The sequence below is a fragment of the Diadema antillarum genome, unplaced genomic scaffold (assembly GCF_040938485.1).
Source record: "Diadema antillarum isolate AM-2024a unplaced genomic scaffold, OU_Dant_1.0 seq00000764_RagTag, whole genome shotgun sequence".
In the NCBI taxonomy this organism is placed as follows: domain Eukaryota; kingdom Metazoa; phylum Echinodermata; class Echinoidea; order Diadematoida; family Diadematidae; genus Diadema; species Diadema antillarum.
In genome coordinates this window covers 1164458-1183771 of record NW_027271654.1, presented here as the reverse complement: position 1 = coordinate 1183771, position 19314 = coordinate 1164458, and the positions used below count along the sequence as shown (strand labels likewise).

Below are 19314 nucleotides of genomic sequence, written 5' to 3'. Positions count from 1 at the left end.
CTGTGTGGTTCGGGCAAGCTGTGCAATTGCATACGGAGCAATGACTGTGCCTAGGCTTCCTAGCTACACTGTATACGCATCATGGTTCGAGTGGCCGGAGGAGAACCCTGAACTACCTGTTGAAGCTGTCTGGTGACTGCGCCCTCATGGATTTTCCTGCCGGTGCACGTACGCTGCGAATGACTGGAGCGGTATAGGACTCATTAGGGTTCCACGGCTCGGGGGTCGACGATAGTACTGGGTCTGTACTGGACGGCGCAGCCTTGGGGTCAGAGTTAGAGCCGTCAGAGAAGTCCGAATCCCTGGCGTGTGTGTATGTGTGTGTGTGTGCGTGTAAGATGGTTAGTTGACAAGGTGAGTTGGTGTTGAAAACGAAGTCAGTGAAACAAGAGACTATCGACAGGGCTTAAAGAAACATGAAGGCTGTCTCAGAAGTGTTGCATCTTTTCTGCTGCTGAGTCAGGTGCAGCTATCAATGAGAATTTTAAAGAAATTTTTCACAGATTAAACTGATCCACTTTAACTTTCCCTTTTTCTACTTTTTTTTTACTGAGGTGGTGTCAGCAATGCTTTTGGTGTATTCATGTTATTGACAAAAAATATCAGAATTGAATATCAATACTAATGAATATTCATTATGTAGGCGTGTCCGTATAATGAGACTTCATTGTGTTCCTGTCTGGTCACACTAGACATTGGTTTGCAGAAAGACACAACACATTTGACACAAAGCCAAGTGGTAGTATCGACAACACTACTATTCTATAGCCCATGAGTGGACCAACGATGGTTCAACATTAGTGACAATAAACACGTAAACGAACAAAAACTTCTTCTCACTATACCAAGGTAATCATGTTCAGAATGAGATGTACCCAGCAGAACCTTCTCAATACTGTGGTCTGTCGTACTAAAACAAATCACACTACGTTGCATGCAAACTATATGTTTACTTAACATGAAATCTCTCTTCTAATGTGAAGATGGGTGACAAAAGGAACACTTGGCTTGTTTCTTTTCTTTTGGGGCATGTTACAAGTAAACAATTCTGTTTCTTCAGTATTTTCTGTCTAAAAATTAATGATTTATACATCTTGTTTAAAAAGTCAATAAATCTGTAGACTGTTTCAAACAGCAAAATCAAAGCAAGTTTTGATTATGCTTCATTTTAAGTGGACGATATCCAAGACACATTTGAAGCTTCAATATAAAATCCGTCACAACTTTTTACATCATCGAGCCCAGATGTATTCATCTAGCAAGCAGGTGTCATTTTTGTCTTGATGCTCTCTCTCCGTACAACTCAGAGATGCCCTGTAGGAAAAGCTAAATGGGAGAATACACAGACAACAGAGGTGTATAAAGGTATTGCATAATTCCAGTACCTTTGCGAGTTGATGGGGGTGTGCACGGTTGTGAAGGGGGGAGGATCGGGGAGTTGGGATGACGACGACTCCGAGGACCAATCAGAATCTGCCGAGGGCGAGGCATAGCTTGTAGAATCTGCCGAGGGTGAGGCATAGCTTGTAGACTCTGCCGAGTTGCCATTTTGATACACATGCTCACTACCAGAAATGGAGAGGTTGTTAAGAGGGGTGAAAGAAAAGAAATTTACAGCGTAATCTCAGACCGTGATGGTGGTTGCCATGACAATGGCCAGATGCTGCAAACAGATGGTGGTCTACGGTTCTCTGGTAAACAAGAACAGCAATGAGAGATCAGGGGAGCTGAAAGTGGAGATTGTGTATACCGCCATCCCACGATACCTGTTATAAATAAAGTCCAATAGCTAGGTTTAGTTAAACCTTGCACAGGCTTTGAAGTTTGTCATTGTGGCACTGAAAAGTCATCACTGTCAACCAAAAGCCCACATCTTTTACTGCACTCTTCGAGCAATATCCCCACACGCTTCGAAAGTTCAAAATTGATTTTTCATAATCATTCATTACAACTTTCAAGTCACTCGGGCACTTGAGATGATCTCCATCTCCAGTTATAGACATCACAAGAATATTTCAGTTCTTCCCCATGACCGGTGCACGTAGCAAAGTAATTCAGTCATGCAGCCACAAATCTTGAAGAACTACAAGAGACAAGTCTTGTTCATATGTTCTGTTTATATCTCCTTTTAAAGCACTGCTGCTCTAGTTTTACGTGTATGTACAGTGTATCTCTCTAATTTTTGGCTCTCCTTCCTTCTCTCCGTCTCCTTCTCTCCCTCTATTATATATTTCCGCTAGTTTGTGGCACAGTCTCGGCCTTGACAGCAACCGATCTCAAAATAACGAGTGGCGGTGCCAGCCACGTGGAGAAACATCCCGAGAATGTCATATCTTTCTCTCCCATCTCGCTATCTCGCTCATCTGCACAAATACACGGCATGTACAATGTCAATTCCAAGTGAGGACATGTCTGAATGTTTCTTTCCAAGGAGAGGACAGACAGAACAGTGGAAAGCCATAGAGCGTTTTGAAATCTTGAGGAGGGGGACAGAAAAGTCAAAACAATGGCTTCACAAGAAGATGAAAGCAAAATTTTCTGGATGGGGAGGAAGGGACTGCAACTTGCAATGTGCCTCAATGTCTCTTTTAAAAATATCATTACTTTATTAATTTTTGGGAAGACAGTCATAAAGGAAACGAAACTGAATTCCAAACATTGCTATAAGCATGCAAAATAAGTGTACATTGCATCATTTGACAGTGATGACCATTGAGCAAGAAACGATCACATCAAGTTAGTCAGGGAATCAACAGATATGGGGTGGGGGGGGGGACAAGTAACAGCGTCAACTTGAAATTTGCTGGCATTACAAACGGCTATTTGCAGTGAAAATTAGTACACAGTGTTATTCATTGCAAAGGCATACCTGCAAAAACATCAAAAAGTCATGCTCTTTCATTAACAGTATACAACAAAACAGTATGGAGTTTCATAGTGTATCCTGATTTATGGATGTAATTTCGTTCAGGTGATCTGAGTAATTTGCAATATTCTCGCACCTGCTTTGTAGCTTCTGGTGGATTTTATGTTATCATAACCTGGGTATTAGTTGCAGGTGGGTGAGACAGGGCTGGACAAGGTATTCTGCTGTCAACGAAACGTTTTGTTGTCACGTTATACATGTACATAACATCGGAATACACAACGAAACTCTCATGCTACACAGGTCCTGTAGCTTAGGTTACTACTGGTTCATACTTTCAAAATCTAAAGACACAAATAATGTTTCATTGCACAGAGCTACTGTATATATCCTTTGTCTGCTAGTTTCTCCACATGGGTAAGAAAATTCAGACAAAAAAAGTATCATAATTGTTCTTGTTATGGCTCCACATAGGCACAACATTGATATGGACTGCATCTATGCAAATAATCTTTTAGAGAGAGTGCAGTGGTCTTTTCATTTCAAGTGCCCAATTGGCAAATGCATTGGGATCATCAATGTGTATGTTTTTAGGTGCATTGGTTCAGGTATCACAAATTCTTCTGTCTGTTTGCCCTATTAAAAGAGTGAGTTTGTTCGAGTTCGGATGTCTAAGACATTGACTGGGGATACAAAATGCTCTTAGAGATGATCTTTGACACTTACTTGGCAACGGGAGGAGGAGCTGAGCGGGATGAACTGCCGTTAACCTGACCAGGTCTGTTGAGGAGGAAGCAAAGAATGAAATAACATCAACTTGAAATGATATCAACATCATACAGAAAGCTAGCATTGTTGTTTTTATTTTCATAAGGGATGAAAAAAAAAGAGCAAGTGTGAAAGGAATAGATGAGTACCTAATGAGAAAAAAAAAAACAACAACAACAACAAAAGTCCATCAATGAAACCATGATTTTTTTGTTTATTCATTATTATTATTATTATTTATTTCTTCTTCTTTTTTTGTGAGAGATCATTACCAAGATACTAGTACAGTGTACCCCAGGAGTGTACCATGAACTTACAAGAAATATTTTTATTTGCATCATTCTTGAATTTTACAAGGGATGTTTTCTCGTCTGGGAGTTGTTGGTTTTGTTTTTTTTTTTGCATTCACATTTCAAAGATTTATACTAGAAAAGGTGTCCTGTGATATTTGATTTGAAATGATCTCCAAAAGTTCAATGCTTACAACCACACAAGAGTTGGCAATGTTTTTTTTTAGCTCAATGACAGTTTCTTTCTTGAAGCTCACTGAGAAAATAGTTATAAAGTTTACTACAAGTACAAAACAGTACTTCAGAGTAGAGTATGCTCAAGTGAAACATTCACATCTTATGTAGATTTCACACAAACACATGCACATACACACACACACACACACACACACACACACATACACATACCTAAACAACTGATACAAACAATAAAAAGTGGTCTCCTTAATGAATAACTAACAACATGGCAGTGGTCAAGGGTGAAAAGACTGTTGGGTGGTGGACAACATGTATGTAACTGTACACACACAATAAAACACAGATTGAAGAGCCCTAACTCTAATACATTACTCAAAGTGTACAATACCACCAGGTAAACAGTTCAAATTTGAAGACTTCAACACAGAATTGCATAATGATTACATTTCAGTCGATGTTGGAGCATTTTGAAGCTTTTCGGACACATACAACTGATATAGAATATCTAGCAATTTCTTACATCATTCAATCCATTTTGGCTTGTAATATCAAAGACTTTTGTATGCCTCATGAAACAACTCCGACACTGTTCAGGAGGAGTTATTCATAACTTTGCCTGTCTGCATCTACATCTCTAGCTTGCCAAAAACAGATTTCACTGGATGTTCACCAAATTTTTCACCTGGCTCTGTTTTGATTTAGACCAGTAAACTTTTTCTTCCCGAAGAAAGAAAGAGTAGTTTGTTTCACCCTCACATACACCAATAAATCACAGTGGATGAACTTCATTCTGTAACCAAACGATCCATGAGCACTTCCTACACGTGTATAAATAGTGACGTCTAGCACATGATATTCATCTGAAATGGTGAAGTATGGGTACTGCAACTCATGCTGAAGAATGAAATGAGTGTTCCACAAATAGAACATGTCTAAAAAATTTCACACAGGAATAGTTGAATTGTGACACAAACAAAATCAACTGTATCTTGAGTTGCAAAGGCACATTTTGATTTGACGGTGTATTCCACAGTAACAGGCGAGTCTCTTTTCATATCAATTTTTGTCTTCACCTCTCCAGACAAATATTTGATGCTGCCTAGATAGAGAGAGAGAGAGAGAGAGAAGGGCTGCGAAAAAATATAATGCAAGAATACAAATCACACACCAAACACTTCAAAATGTAAAGTTCATAAAGTGTCTTGAGATAACAGCAATGTAGGATGAAGAAAATGACAGCAAGCTATGACCTCCTGAATAAAACACCCCATTCCAACAAAATCATAAACGTCATTACATCCGCATATATGTGTAAAGCCTCCTCCTTCGCTGGCAATTCAAGAGGGGCAGAAATCTTGAAAACGTTCCATGCTAGAAATGGGCCATTGAAGACCTCAACTCATAAACTGAACACAGAAGATGGCCTACTGCACTTTATAAACTCGTACCAAAATCACTGAACACTGTTGGAGTGACTATGGTGCTCACCATAGGAGCAGAGCAAAACCAAAGTGCAAATGCTCTGTAACACAACACACACACACAGACAAACAAACCAAATATCACTCTGATGGAAACGATACCACATACTTCAGTATCAGAGGAGAGGCTTGCAAAAACAGGTGTGGAAATAGAGACATGGGGACTTGTACTGTGTGATTCTGATCAGACTACATGCATGTAGGAAATGTTTGTGACTACAGTGCATCCTAAGGAAAGGGATGTACAAGAATTCTTAATCTCCAAACAATGGTTCTCATAGAGCTGGATAGTGCTCTGAAATTCTGAGAAAGCATCATGCTAATAATAAACCTGACAAGACTAAGAAATTATTTTGACAGTGGCAAGATTTATGACTCCAATATCTGGAAGTCAGAAAGTCCAGCAAAGATTTATGGCACATGAATAATGTGTATATGATGTGACCACAGAGTATGAAACTCTACAAAAGACGTTGTCATATACAAGTATGGAGAAATGGGAAGAGAGTGTCTTTGAGATGGAGGTGCCTGGCTAACGTGTACGTGTGGATGATGGGGGGCAAGATGCGGTGCTAGCCCCGGACTGGGAGTGTCCCAGACCCAAACCAGGAGCAGATCTATAGAAAAGCAAGACTGGGAGGCTCGTAAGACAGATCAGGTAACCATGCATCTCTTACCCCCTATATCAAATCCTCGCCAAAACACCAGTCGACTGCTTGATCCTGGCACAAAATCAGGCTCGCTTCTTTGCGACACTGGCAAAAAAATCCTTGTTGGCTCAACATACACACTGTAAAAGCCTCTTTCAACAGCGTACAAGAAGTAGTGGGGTGGGGGTGGGGGTGTGTGAGTAGACCGATGCAATGCAGCACAGAGCCTGTGGCTGGGCGTAAAAGGCCATGGCATATCTTGGATACCAGCTGAGCCATCCCTACTATAGCATATCAATACCTGCACACGGCACCAAACACATTCCAGTCCGCTGCCAATTTGGGTTGCCATCGTACCATAAAACCAAACCCCAAGGCGGCTACAGCGCCAATGAGTTATGTTTGCCGCACATTTCGACACGTATAAACACTCCCCGGCGCCAGACAAACCACACTGTAACATCTTTATGACATGAATCACTCGCAACTTTACTGAATCATCCTAAGATACAAACCAATCAAAATGTTTACATCCAAACAGATTTCTACCCCCATCCTTTTAGCTTGCCTCCAACTACACAAATGTCACTTTTCTCCACAGATACTACCAGTAAATGCAAGCTTTCATAAGACCTATGCAATATGGCAATTGTACAGCATGGCTGTGTGAGTGGAGGGGGGGGGGGGATTTAACCCTTAACCCTGAAGTTAAAGGTAAAATCACTCATCACAAAATGATAGCAAACTTTGGAAATAAGGATGACCTTTGAGAGAAGGTGACCTTTGAGAGAAGGTGACCCTTTAAAAGAAGAAGCTATTCCTTTATATAGATGATGCTTGGAAACAGATGGGAAAGCTTGCTGTCATTATCTCACCATGGTTCCTACGGTTGAGGCGGAGGCGGGTTTCCTCGAATTTAGGTCGACCGTGGAGGAGGAGGAGGATGGGGGAGAAGGTAAGATTTCAAGTATGGCATGTTCACACACTCTCTGGAGGTAATAGTTCTCTGCTGTACCATGATATACCAGGTTTTACCATCTCTGGCTATTTCATTAAGACTCCAAGGCCCATTGTAACAGACTACTAGTACTGGTGGCACATAGTCAAGACACAGCTGACATTATTAATTACTTTAACATTTATTTCTAAATGAGCTTGTACATATCTTGATATTTGATTGGACAAGATTTGATTTGATTTGATTTCTGCATTCTTTGTTTGTAAAAGATGACATCACAAAGTTAATTGAACAAAGTAATTGAGTGATATTTGAATTCAACAGTAGAAATACTTGGAAACAGATAAATGACTGATGTTAATTCTAAATCAGCTTGCCCTGAATGGAACTCAAATGAGGGTCAAAAAGCCACAATCAGGCAAACTGAATCGAAAATGTGCCTCCTAATGTACATTGAACATCATTCTACAATATTGTAACATGTTTGATAAAACAGAACAACTGCTTTGATCAAGTTCTACAAAAAACAAAAACAAAACAGAAATCATGATGTCATTCTCAAAACTTCAGCAAAAGCAATGACAGAAATTCCTGGGTTTTTTTTCCATCACCTCTCAAGCTGTTGGAGTCAGGGATGCATGAGTCACTCACAAGTCTACAAAATTTACATCAAAGTTCATCAAAATCTAGCACTTGGAAAGAGCACATTTCAACTCAGAATATATTCTAGCCTATGAGAAAGTAAGGGGACAATTCCTAGAATTTTGTCTGATGCATCTTTCCTGTCTCTCTCATACATATACAGTCAACATTTTTCAGGTACTGCCCATCAAATAATAGCATACAAATAATGCACACGTGAGGGATGCAGTGTGCTCGAGGACATTTACAATGGTGAAACACGCACAACATTGTGAATACCCAAGAGAGCACTGCATCTCTACGAATATCACAACTATGAACCTGTGCATTATTTGTTATATAAAATGGGTCTTTGAACTATGATTTCTGCTGGTATAACATTGAATTGCAGTGCAATGAGGCTGCTCTTCGATCAGCTGAACAGATGACTATATGAATCAAAGCAAATTGTTTGTGTTCTTGCCAAGCACACAGCTGCACAGAGTAATTGATAATCTGCCAAAGGAAAATATGCAGTGCAGATATGCCTTTTCTTGCTGTGTACTTTCTGCACTTGCGAACATTAGTCAAATAATTAAGAGAGCTCACACGGCTCATTTCAGCATATCTGATTGCCTACATTCTTAAACCCATTTTATGATAGTCAATTTCATATCACGCCTTACGACTACATTGTGGTAATCAAAGAGTGCTCCGCACATGTCATCACCACAGTCAAAACGAAATAAACCCTGCACCTGTTGTGCACTACCTCCTTTGCCCGGGGGGATAATTCCAGCTAGGCTACCACTCTGTGGCTCACACATACTAAATTCACATTAACCCTTTGTGCACTCTGAGTGTTGACTGACTAGGAAAACTTCACAGTGTTGTGCACACTGTTCAATGTCCCAGGTACAGAAAGGGTTAATGTCCCTCTTCCTACACCACATCACCAACTGCCCTGGGTAGTGAGGAAAGGTTACCTTGCTTTTAGGTAACAAGTGCTGGGGTTGGGTTTGTAATCTACTGTTAAATGGTCCAGCATAAGGGTAAAAGTTACTTTAATTCCCATCCTGTCTTGACTTTCTTTTCTTCTTATTAGCAATTTATGATGAAGTAAATATAAAAGTCATTATGTCTCAGTGTACAATAAATAGTATACAAATATACCGGGCCTGGGAGGCTCTGGTTGAAACCATGTGCATGGGGTGTACTACTGAAGTCACTGAAGGCACATGGTTTAACCAGAACCTCGAACAATGACCTGGTATATTTGATTTATATCCCTCCTAATGAATTTTAAGGGTAACAGCAAAGTAAATTACGTGGTTGACTGATCTACAGGTATCTTCTTCAATTTTCAAGCACAAAATTACAATGTGAAAGTGTATGCATCGACTGCGTGATGTCTTTTATTTTGTGAAACGTAGACGCAGTGCATTTGGTGGAAAACCATACTGTGACGTGATGTCTTCTGCACTAAAACATGGGCTTGTGACAAGAGTGATGCGCATGCGCTTAGCAAATAATGCCATGGCAGCATGATATAGGTTTGTTTTTACTATTTCCCTAGGAAAATAGATGGACTAGGATTTTCATGGTGGAAATATGTTTTGTGATTTGTAATGCCTTCGACCAATCAGAGGACAAGAAATAATTTGTGAGGGACATAATGGGAGATACCAATCTGCAGGTAAATGGAATTCTCTAGCTTTTCTTCATAATGAATAAGTAGGGCAAACAAGGTGAAATGTTTCATACTAACTCACTGATAAAAATTTTTGAGTATTTGATAATCACAGGATTTCCTTTATCCTTGGAGATATCATACAATAAGACTTCTTACTCATCACTTTCAATATTAATTTCACCAAATTTGGTCTACAAAAATATACGCAGCATAGGCATCCAGATAAAACTGCTCAAAACATACTTAGAACTTTTTTTTTTAATAATGATAAGTTTGCATGAGGAAATAAACAAGGGTTTTTGCATGAATTCTATTTAATGCAATACGTGCCCATGCAGGGAGATAAAGCCGTGCAATGAAATCTAATTAAGACTTCATCTAAATTCCCCCAAACTTGGCTGAATCCCAAGACATGCCCACTTTGATAGCTGCAACAAGACCAGACCAATCTGGACGCCATCATGCTATTGTACGGTGGTTTAATACAATCATATAATGGCAGCCCGTTTCTGGATGTCCGAGCCAACCAGGGGGCGAGAGTGAGTCAGCTGATATGCCAATTATTGACGAACATAGATGAGGAACGTTTAAAGGATGCATGGTGATACCTCCTGCTGGAGCATAACTTGTCTGCAAAATTGATGACGCGACCCAGAGTCTCTCTGCATCAGAAATTCTAAAAACTTGACCTAGACTCTCTAACTCTCCATCCCTCTCTCTCTCTCTTTCTATCTCTATCTCTATCTCTCTCTCTCTCTCTCTCTCTCTCTCTCTCAAGCAAAATGACGTCTCAGCCAGTCTACTTGGCCACACCTTAATACATTTCTTTGCCTTACACTTTGGTCTGCACTGGGGTCATTAGCATTAAATGTACGTCGAAATACTATTTGTCATCAAAATTCTATGGTACTGGTAATGAAATGACAAGAAGCATACACTGCATACCAAAAGAATGATTGTGAGCAAACAATTATTGCAGTTTACAAGGAGAACTCTGGTAAAATGAACATGAATATATTGCATGGTCTAGTACACTTGACAAAGTTCACTTAAATACAGTATGTCTGAATTCAATGAAAACCTTTTCCCACTATCTGAACTAAAGGCTGTCCAATTACTTATGAAAAGCAGTTTTATCAAAGCAATGAGGGGAATCTAGACATTGAAATTACTTGAGTAAATCTGAAATTTAACAATACAAGTCGTGATAACATATTAAAGTGATTATGCAGCTGACAAATATTACAAGCAACCATTGTTAAATCGTTAATCTTCATTTGTGCTCTCCTTTAATACACAAATCATTTGAACTGCAGCCAGGAGTGAGCAAAAAAAAAAAAAAAAAAAAAAAATTGGAAAAGGAGGACTTTCAAACATGGCCACTAGTGATATTCTTCAGCATGGCATAAGTAGAAACAATATCAGCCACAAAAAAAAGGGGGGCTCTCCTTTTCTCTACATTTGTTTGATTGTTTCACCAACAACCACCCAATCAGTCATCAAAGCATGCAAAAAAGACTAGTGATGATCAATTGCTGGTAGTTTTAGCTTATAATCTATAGCTGAAATATATCTTATTTGTGTGTCACATGATGTCATGGATACAGTTGGTTAAAACGAGAGAAGCACTGCTTTTGACCCTCCCCCCTCATCTCCCCGACAAGGTACAACTGCTGGATGGGGAACCGCTGTTCTCCGTCGGTACGGGAACCGCTGTGGAGTAACAACAGCTGCTCTCAGATGGCGCTCAAAGAAATTACATCAACACAGAACAAGACCATCAACTAATCCTCTTGGGTCATGCATGAACTTTGCTTCCTATGGGTTCCCCATGAGGGCACAGAACAGCTGGATGGGTGGAAGCAGTTCACACCACGTAACATATGTCTCCTCTTCACATGCTACTATGACATCGTCATTGCAACCTAGCAACATGGAAATATCGCGGAAGAGCTTCTCATGAATTTACTAACCAATTTATGGACCCTGAAACAAACACACTGGAGTACCACACCCTTTCAACAAGCTGTGGTAATGAACAACATGCTCCGACTTAAAAAAAGAAAAGAAAATGGAAGTTAGGAAGCATTTCATGAGTAAGGTTAACGAGCTTTAAATACACTGCTCCCCTGGAGAAGGCCCCCTTGCACTGGTAAGAGGTAACCTTGTGCCCTTACCAGTGTAAGTCTATCCAGTTGAAATGGGGGGGGGGGGGAGGAGGGCAGAAAATGATGAGAAGTTTAATATGAGGAGTCCCCCCCCCCCCCCCCCTCCCTTCCACAGACAATTGCATACTAGTTTTACTCATTCTCATATAGTCATAAATTAAGAAAATTATATCATCCGGGATATAATGGGTACACATCTACTCTGGATAGACTTCATCTAAATCTTCTTCTTCTTCTTCTTCTTTGTCCATTTTTGCTGTTTACCATGATTATGATAAAGCCCAACGTTTTTATAAAAATTTCCGGTTGACTATGAAACTTATTTCAAACAACTTAACAGTATACTTTACAATAACCTGAAGCTTGTAATAAAAAAAAAGGACGTAAAAGACATACTAACATCCCATGATACTGCTTGGCAAAGTGAAACATTAATCTCTAGTATCTAAACCAAATGTGACTGACATTGCGTGATGTCATGTCGTGAAGAGCCATCAATGTCGCAAAAATATTTTGAACAAGGTTGAACAATGGCATTGAAAGCAAAATCACGGGAGTGTTCAAAGTTGATCCAGTGAACAGATATGATACTGAGTGAGCTCTGGGGATGGAGTGGTGTTGGTGTTTCGAGGACCCTTGCCAAGCTGAGGGGATGGTTCACACGGATGCAGGTTAAACCAACACGGGGGTAATCACTGCAAATCCAGCAAAACAAAACTACCAAAATATTGCACCACCGACACCCAGGCAAAAGACGATACGGTTACATGCAGAGATATTTACTTTGACGACGATGACCCAAGCCGTAGAAGAAACATGTTGGCGATGAAGGTCGGCAAACACTGGCTATCCGATTAACCCGAGTCTACGGCGCGAGGACGGTGGTAGCTCCACGACAGCTACATTTTAGACTGGTGCATCTGCTCTCACACTCACTCACACACACACGCACACAAGCACTGACTCAACCACACTCACACACACACACACACACACACACACACACACACACACACACACACACACACACACACACACACACACACACACAAGATTCAAAGAGGACTTCCTGAGCAGGTCCGGCCCAAATTTTGCCCCCTCCCCCCCTTGCCCTCATTTACCCATTTCGCTGCTGAATCGCGCAACCAAAAATCCCAACTCCTACGTGTTGTGACAGATTTTGTAAGTGAGTAGCATCCCACATTGTCAATCATCTTCCGCATACCAGTCGCCCCACGGGGCATCCTCATTAAACCCAATCGCAACTTCATCAGTCCCTTGCTTCTCCGGTGCTGTAAACCTATATATCTTCCAGCCATCCATCTTGAGACCATCTTGAGATCACATGACATCTTGTCTTTTCCACCCATCCTCCACGGGGTGGGGCAAGTTTGCACTTGTTGGTTGGATGCGAGTATAACAACATTCTTGGTGATGGAGCAACTCGCGGGGGAACATGGATTTGCTTGTGAGCATAACTCTGAGCAGATTTTAACATTTCTCCCCGGCTGATTGTCTCCAGATAGTGAATCAGTCGGCCCGGTATGTCGTCTCCCTAATGCGGGCCCGCCCCATATGGCTGACATGGATCTAATTGCTGGCTTCCATCTGCCGTCTGCTAAAGCTGCCTTTGATGCAGCAGTAAAAACTCCCCCTGCCTCCCCCACGCCCTGACTGATGTCTGTCTAAGGTTTTATGCCATTGATTTTGTGCTTGCATGGTTAAAGGCCCCTCTAAACTTTTCGGAGATTTTTCATTTATTGATGAAACTTGACAGATCTGGCAAGTCTGCCTCAATACTTCCTTTTTTTTCCCTCTCTCTCTCTCTCTCTCTCTCTCTCTCTCTCTCTCTCTCTCTCTCTCTCTTTGGGGGAAGAGGAGAGGTGCATATAAACACAAATACACACACACACCCATATATGCACACACACACACACACACACACACGCACACACACACCATAATATCACATTAATATTCATTCAGTCACTTGCTCTAATGTATACAACTTGCCAAAAAAGCAGCAACACTTACATGTATATGACACAATTAATTTAAATTTTTTCAATTTTTTAACCTTTCCTGCAGTGGATATGTACTAGCAAAATTTTGAAAAAGACACAGTATTCTCCATGAAATTAAACCAGCGGTACATTGTATTTGGCGTATTACTAAATACAGCACAAAAGAATAACAGCATCTCTGCAAAAGGTACACATCCTAACAGGGGCGGATCCAGGAATTCTGTAAAGGGGGAGGGGGTGCAAACAATATTTCTGGTGCTACTTCCAAGTTTCATCTAATTTTTTCTGTTTATTTCTTTTGTTTTAACAACAAATAAAGAGGGGGCGCATGCTCGGTGCACCCCCCTCTAGATCCACTACTGTTCTAATAAATCAGCAGCTTTTTATGGCAGAAAAACTTGACAGGTGAACATTATTAATAGTTTTCTAATCAAAATGGGTATGGCTGTGTGCAGTGGCTAAGTCAAAACCTGTAAACCTCAGAATGACTAAATGCTTGTGTCATGGGTCTACAGGACAGGTTAGTGTTTGGAGCGGACAGTGCCTCAACATTGAAAGCATTCTGAATGCTGTCATTCTAACAGTCCCGAGAAGACACAATTGCAGCAAGTTTGGAAGCTATCTGCATTTTCGGCAACAACTGCTTCTACATGCAAGTGGTAGACTCACTTTGGTCGAATGATGCATTGCAGGTAGAGTGTGCTGTATTCACAAATCATAGGGAAGGGTGGAGGGAGCTCCAGCACAGAAAGCCATTAAAAAATATATATGACTTGCAAAAGCAAGTAGTTCACAACATTCCATTCTGAGGTGCAAGGTGACCTAACAACTCTTTAGACTTTAGATACTGTGATTTTTAAGCAATTTGAGGGTGCACTCAAGCATTCAGATGAAATGCAGGAACAATATATTTCTTCACGCAGTTTCCTGGAGAATGTGACAATGTTGGACGTAAGGTACTGTGATGTGAAAGGAATTTTCAAAGGTAGGAACGTATTTATGAGGGCTCTTACAAGGAAACTAATTACTACAGGGTAATCATTCTTATTGATAAAAATCCACTAGTATGTAAGATATGGCAATATCAATAACTTGTCCAAAATCTTATGTTAATGATGACACCTCTGCAGTTTTTTCCAACAACTAGCCTCTTTAAATAATCTGAATAATGTTTGTGATGACATGTTATGCCACCAAAATCGAAATAAAATTCTTATAAAAGAGAGATCAGCACTTCTGTCTCTTTTACCATGGGAGGCCAAAATCTAATTCTTATGCTACAAAATGAAGTTTTCCTTCTTATTGTTTACAATTTTGTGAAGGCACTACTTTCCTAGCAGAAGGGTTAAGATAACACTTTGAGTGAGATGATACTGAGGTATACCATGTTATGTGCACAATTATTTATTTATATATATATATATTTTTTTTGCTTCAATCAGGATTTCTTGATCAATGACATCAATCACGACCGTGGAATAGCATGTCATCTTGAACCAATTCCAGGGAATTACCTGCATAAGCTCTCAACGGGGACAGCGGCCTACTGACACCGATCTCACTACCACGGTCAAATTCCATGCACCTTCATCAGGGGCTGGGATGGGGGTGCTGTAGTAGCATAAACTGGATCAAGGACGGTTATGGAAGGTTGAGGGGAGGGGAGTGACCGCTGATTACATTTGATTGAGACATATTTCCTACATACATCCTGAACTTGTATGCCATGTGTGTGTCAAGTGTACAATGCCTGTCTTCTAACTCAAGACATTTTCAATAACAAACACACCTACACACAACAACACTTTTAGACTCCGAAAACAAAGTTATTAAGACAACATCAACTCATAAATCCCAGAAAGCTAGGATTGCTGTTATATCTCATTCACTTCAAACTCTAATTTTTGGAACATGATTAGAGCATCAGCAACATTCTGCATCTTTGTTAGTTAATATTTGTGAATGAAAATATCCTCTAACACTTTGACGATGATTGTTCGAGGTTTATAAGTTTTGCATCTATAATGAGGCATGTAAAACTACTCATGATCCTGCCAAATTAGCCAACTTGTGCTCATCAGAGCTTTGTGCTAAGTTTTTACATTGTGTGAATAGGTGAGAGTAAATGCCCCATCAAATGAAAGATTGACCCTAATGGATGTATGAACATCCCCCCCCCCCCCCCCAGCTGATGTGAACTTGCAGGTACCAAAACTAATCCACATACATGCTGCAGTCACAGCAGTACAAGACTATACACACTACATGCTCCAACATCCAACAAAGCTAAATGTGTCCAGTACAAAATTTAGGGCAAAATACTGTGATACTCTTAAAAAGTACTATTACAATGAAAATAAAATAAAAGGTGGATAACAAAATATCTCATAAGGTGTGATACTATCTTTTGATGAAAACCATCAGTTTGAAAGGTCATAGATAAGCTTAGAATTTTCATTTGTAAATTATGGTCACAGATTTGCCCTAAATATTGAAATAAACAAATAAACAAAATGAAAATTACATAAGCCTTTTTATTGGTTCTCCATGATCCACTAAAAGCAAACCAATTTACAGAATGTTGCACAAACTACAAGTGTACAATTCCATTTACAGTAATCTATATCAGGAAAATTACCACATAATTCAAAATTCTAATATCAATGCTATTAAACAATCCAAAATCAAGACACACCATTATTTCATCAAAAACTCTCAAATCATTAATCACTTAAACAACTGGAAGGTTAAAGGTTATTTTGACATTTACAAAGGGGTTTGTTTGCGGGTGTTGAATAAAAACATATGTTGATTATAATCTAAAAATAATTAATTCTTCAATGAAAATGAAGAATGAAAATTTATCTGTCTTGATTAGTAAAATCAATTGTATAAGTTCAAAAAAAAAATTAACATCATAAACTTATTTTCTAACATGACTCTTGGAGTGAAGTAAATTCAACATGTGAAAGTAATTGTAATTACTGAGATAAGGTTATCTATGCAATTCATTATGAACAAAAATGACAGTGAAAGCATGTAATCAGATTTTGTTCTTATTGGTCCGGGACCTTTCCAAAAGACAATATCCAACCAAAACTATGTTTATCATTTCTGAAAATCCTACAATTCTTCTTTCTGTTTGAAAAAAAAAAATATCATAATAATTTTGTCACTGCACAAACCAGTTTCAACCAAGGCAAAGACTAGAGAGTACATAAAAAGGCAATAGCACCCTCTAGTGTTCAGCTTGTGAATAGCTTTCACATGTTGAATTGCTAAACTACAACACACCTTCTTTGTCTGATACAGAAATGATTCTGTTAACTGAAATGAAATGTTATTTGCATCAAAGAGAAAATATACAAATAGTCCATTCTTCTAGAAAACAGAAACGATTAAATAGAGAGCAAGAAAAGGATTAGATGGCCTATTTCTCTCGATATAAACTCTTCAGAGAGTTGGACAACAGTGGGGGAACTAAGTATGTGCTTCCCACGAAATCACGGAACCAAGCTTACAAGCTTGCTTGCATCTTGTCAAGCCACTTCTGTAGCCCCAAGAGTTGTGCTCAAATGTGTAATTCTCTCCTCTGGAGAATTTCAACACAATTTCTCTACATCACCATTTGGTAGAAACGACCAGAGTGACTGACACTCATTTGGTGACAAGTCTGGCAGAGATTTCAACATTCTGATATGACAGATCAGAACAAACATGCACAACTGAAAACAGAAATGCTACTCTGCAGAGATGACAAAGCAGTGCACTTGTTTGAAAATACAGGGGAGAAAAAAAAAGAAGGAAATCCAGCTAGATGTAGCATCAGCACCCAACTGGGGGACAGTGTTTCTCCACATAGCTTCTCATGTTTGGCAGTAAGGTAAATGATCAGGGATGGCCATGGGGGGTAAGGGGTTGGAGCAAGCTGATAATTCCAAGTACTGGGATTACCATGGCAAGCAGAGTGGTACACACAGTGTGCTGGCTTTATAGTCATCTGCATTTTTTTTTTTCCCACAGGGTAAGACAGAAATAAATACACAAAATTAAATGTATATCATTCTACACTGAACAAGCAAAATAAATATGAAATAAATAATTACACTGAAGCATTTCAGAAAAAAAAATACAGACAGCAGCATAGCTGGAATACTATTTCATGAACGATGTCAAGACATTAAGCATGAATACATGCATATACAACCTTCAGTACGAGCGCATCTAGGACATTACTTCTGTTGTACGGAGTTGATATTACCTATATCACAATGTTCGCTGTTTCAAGGCAAGATTCAAGGCAAATATCCTCGCACTAACACTGGTAGTAATGATATTGCAAACAAGTGTCAATATATTCTTGCAGGTCTTTCCTATAAGAGTTTGACACATTAACAATGAGTTGATGTAGCTTAATCAACCCCTTCAGCCTTCCAATTTCAAAACGGTCATTGAAATTGTACATATACAAGTTGCCTAGGGTAATTAATGTTTTAAACCTTCCTAATGCTGGAAATACATCAATGTCATGTATTATACTATACACAGAGGATAAGATGGTTAAGAAGGCAAGTTGGGTCGATGGAGCCTACATGTCGTGGTTGAACAAAACTGATTTTGTCAGAAACAGACAATAAACAACAAATAAACTTGTTGCAAAGCCTCTCTGGTCAAGACTGATAGAAAGTAATATTCAAGATAGATGTGTGAAACGGGAACTCTCAAAAAAGTTGTAGATCACTTCTTTCTTAGTTGACTCATCGTCACTTTGCTCAAAGTTCAGAGAGATGGAAAAAAGTCTGACATCTTCAGCTCTCAAAAGTTGAGCTTCACATTATGAAATCTAAGCCAACCCAAAGTTTGCAAAAGCTTATTTAAAAATAATACAGACATAAAACAAAATTGACAATAACGAGATATGTATGTAATTTCATATAATGTATGCTTTGTTTGTTCTTTTTTAAATCTTGCTCCACTAAAATAATTGCAGAGTACTGTATTCCGGTCAAACCTTATTTCATCATAACAATGCGCAAAATGTTTAAGCAGGACATTGAATGCTCAGAATAAATATGATTCTAATAAATATTCAATTTTCAATCTTTGACAGTATGTAAAGTAGACTCCGTCAAGACAGCATAGTTTATTGCCAGTTTACCATTGTCCTGCTTCACAGTAGTAATGCTTCCCCTTTTCTCTCTATTATCTCTCTCTCTCTCACTCTCTATCTATCTATCTCTCTCTCTTTCTCTCTGCCATAATTCTCGCGTGGGGAAAAAGAATTCTGACAGGCAGTTTCAAAAAGCTTGCTCACTACTGCTTTGCATTGTACAGCATCAGTGCAACAAATGTGACAGTAGCCCCATCACAACCCATACCCTACATCACACCACCACCACCACCACCACCAGCATCACCACCTCTACCAACATCCTAACCACGTTTCGCCATGGCGATGGCTACCATTAATTGCACTTGGAGGCTCTCATTGCAAGGCTTTGTGTTTCGGGGACTTACTGATGCTGGATGCGGTTTTTGCAGACCTCGCAGTACAGCTTCTCATTGATGACGAAAAATCCTGCAGGAGATGTGAAAAT

At 39.5% G+C, this 19314-nt stretch overlaps 1 protein-coding gene across 1 annotated transcript in view; it reads right to left on the bottom strand.

The window, feature by feature from the left end:
* Nucleotides 1-19314, bottom strand: part of LOC139738678 (PDZ and LIM domain protein 5-like) — a 113686-nt gene that overhangs the window by 13763 nt on the left and 80609 nt on the right. The window contains exons 9-12 of the mRNA XM_071649301.1: nucleotides 19235-19295; nucleotides 3593-3646; nucleotides 1386-1565; nucleotides 117-302 (exon numbers count right to left, since the gene is read on the bottom strand). Coding sequence (XP_071505402.1) covers nucleotides 117-302; nucleotides 1386-1565; nucleotides 3593-3646; nucleotides 19235-19295 — 481 coding nt within the window. The remainder of the gene's footprint in view (nucleotides 1-116; nucleotides 303-1385; nucleotides 1566-3592; nucleotides 3647-19234; nucleotides 19296-19314) is intronic.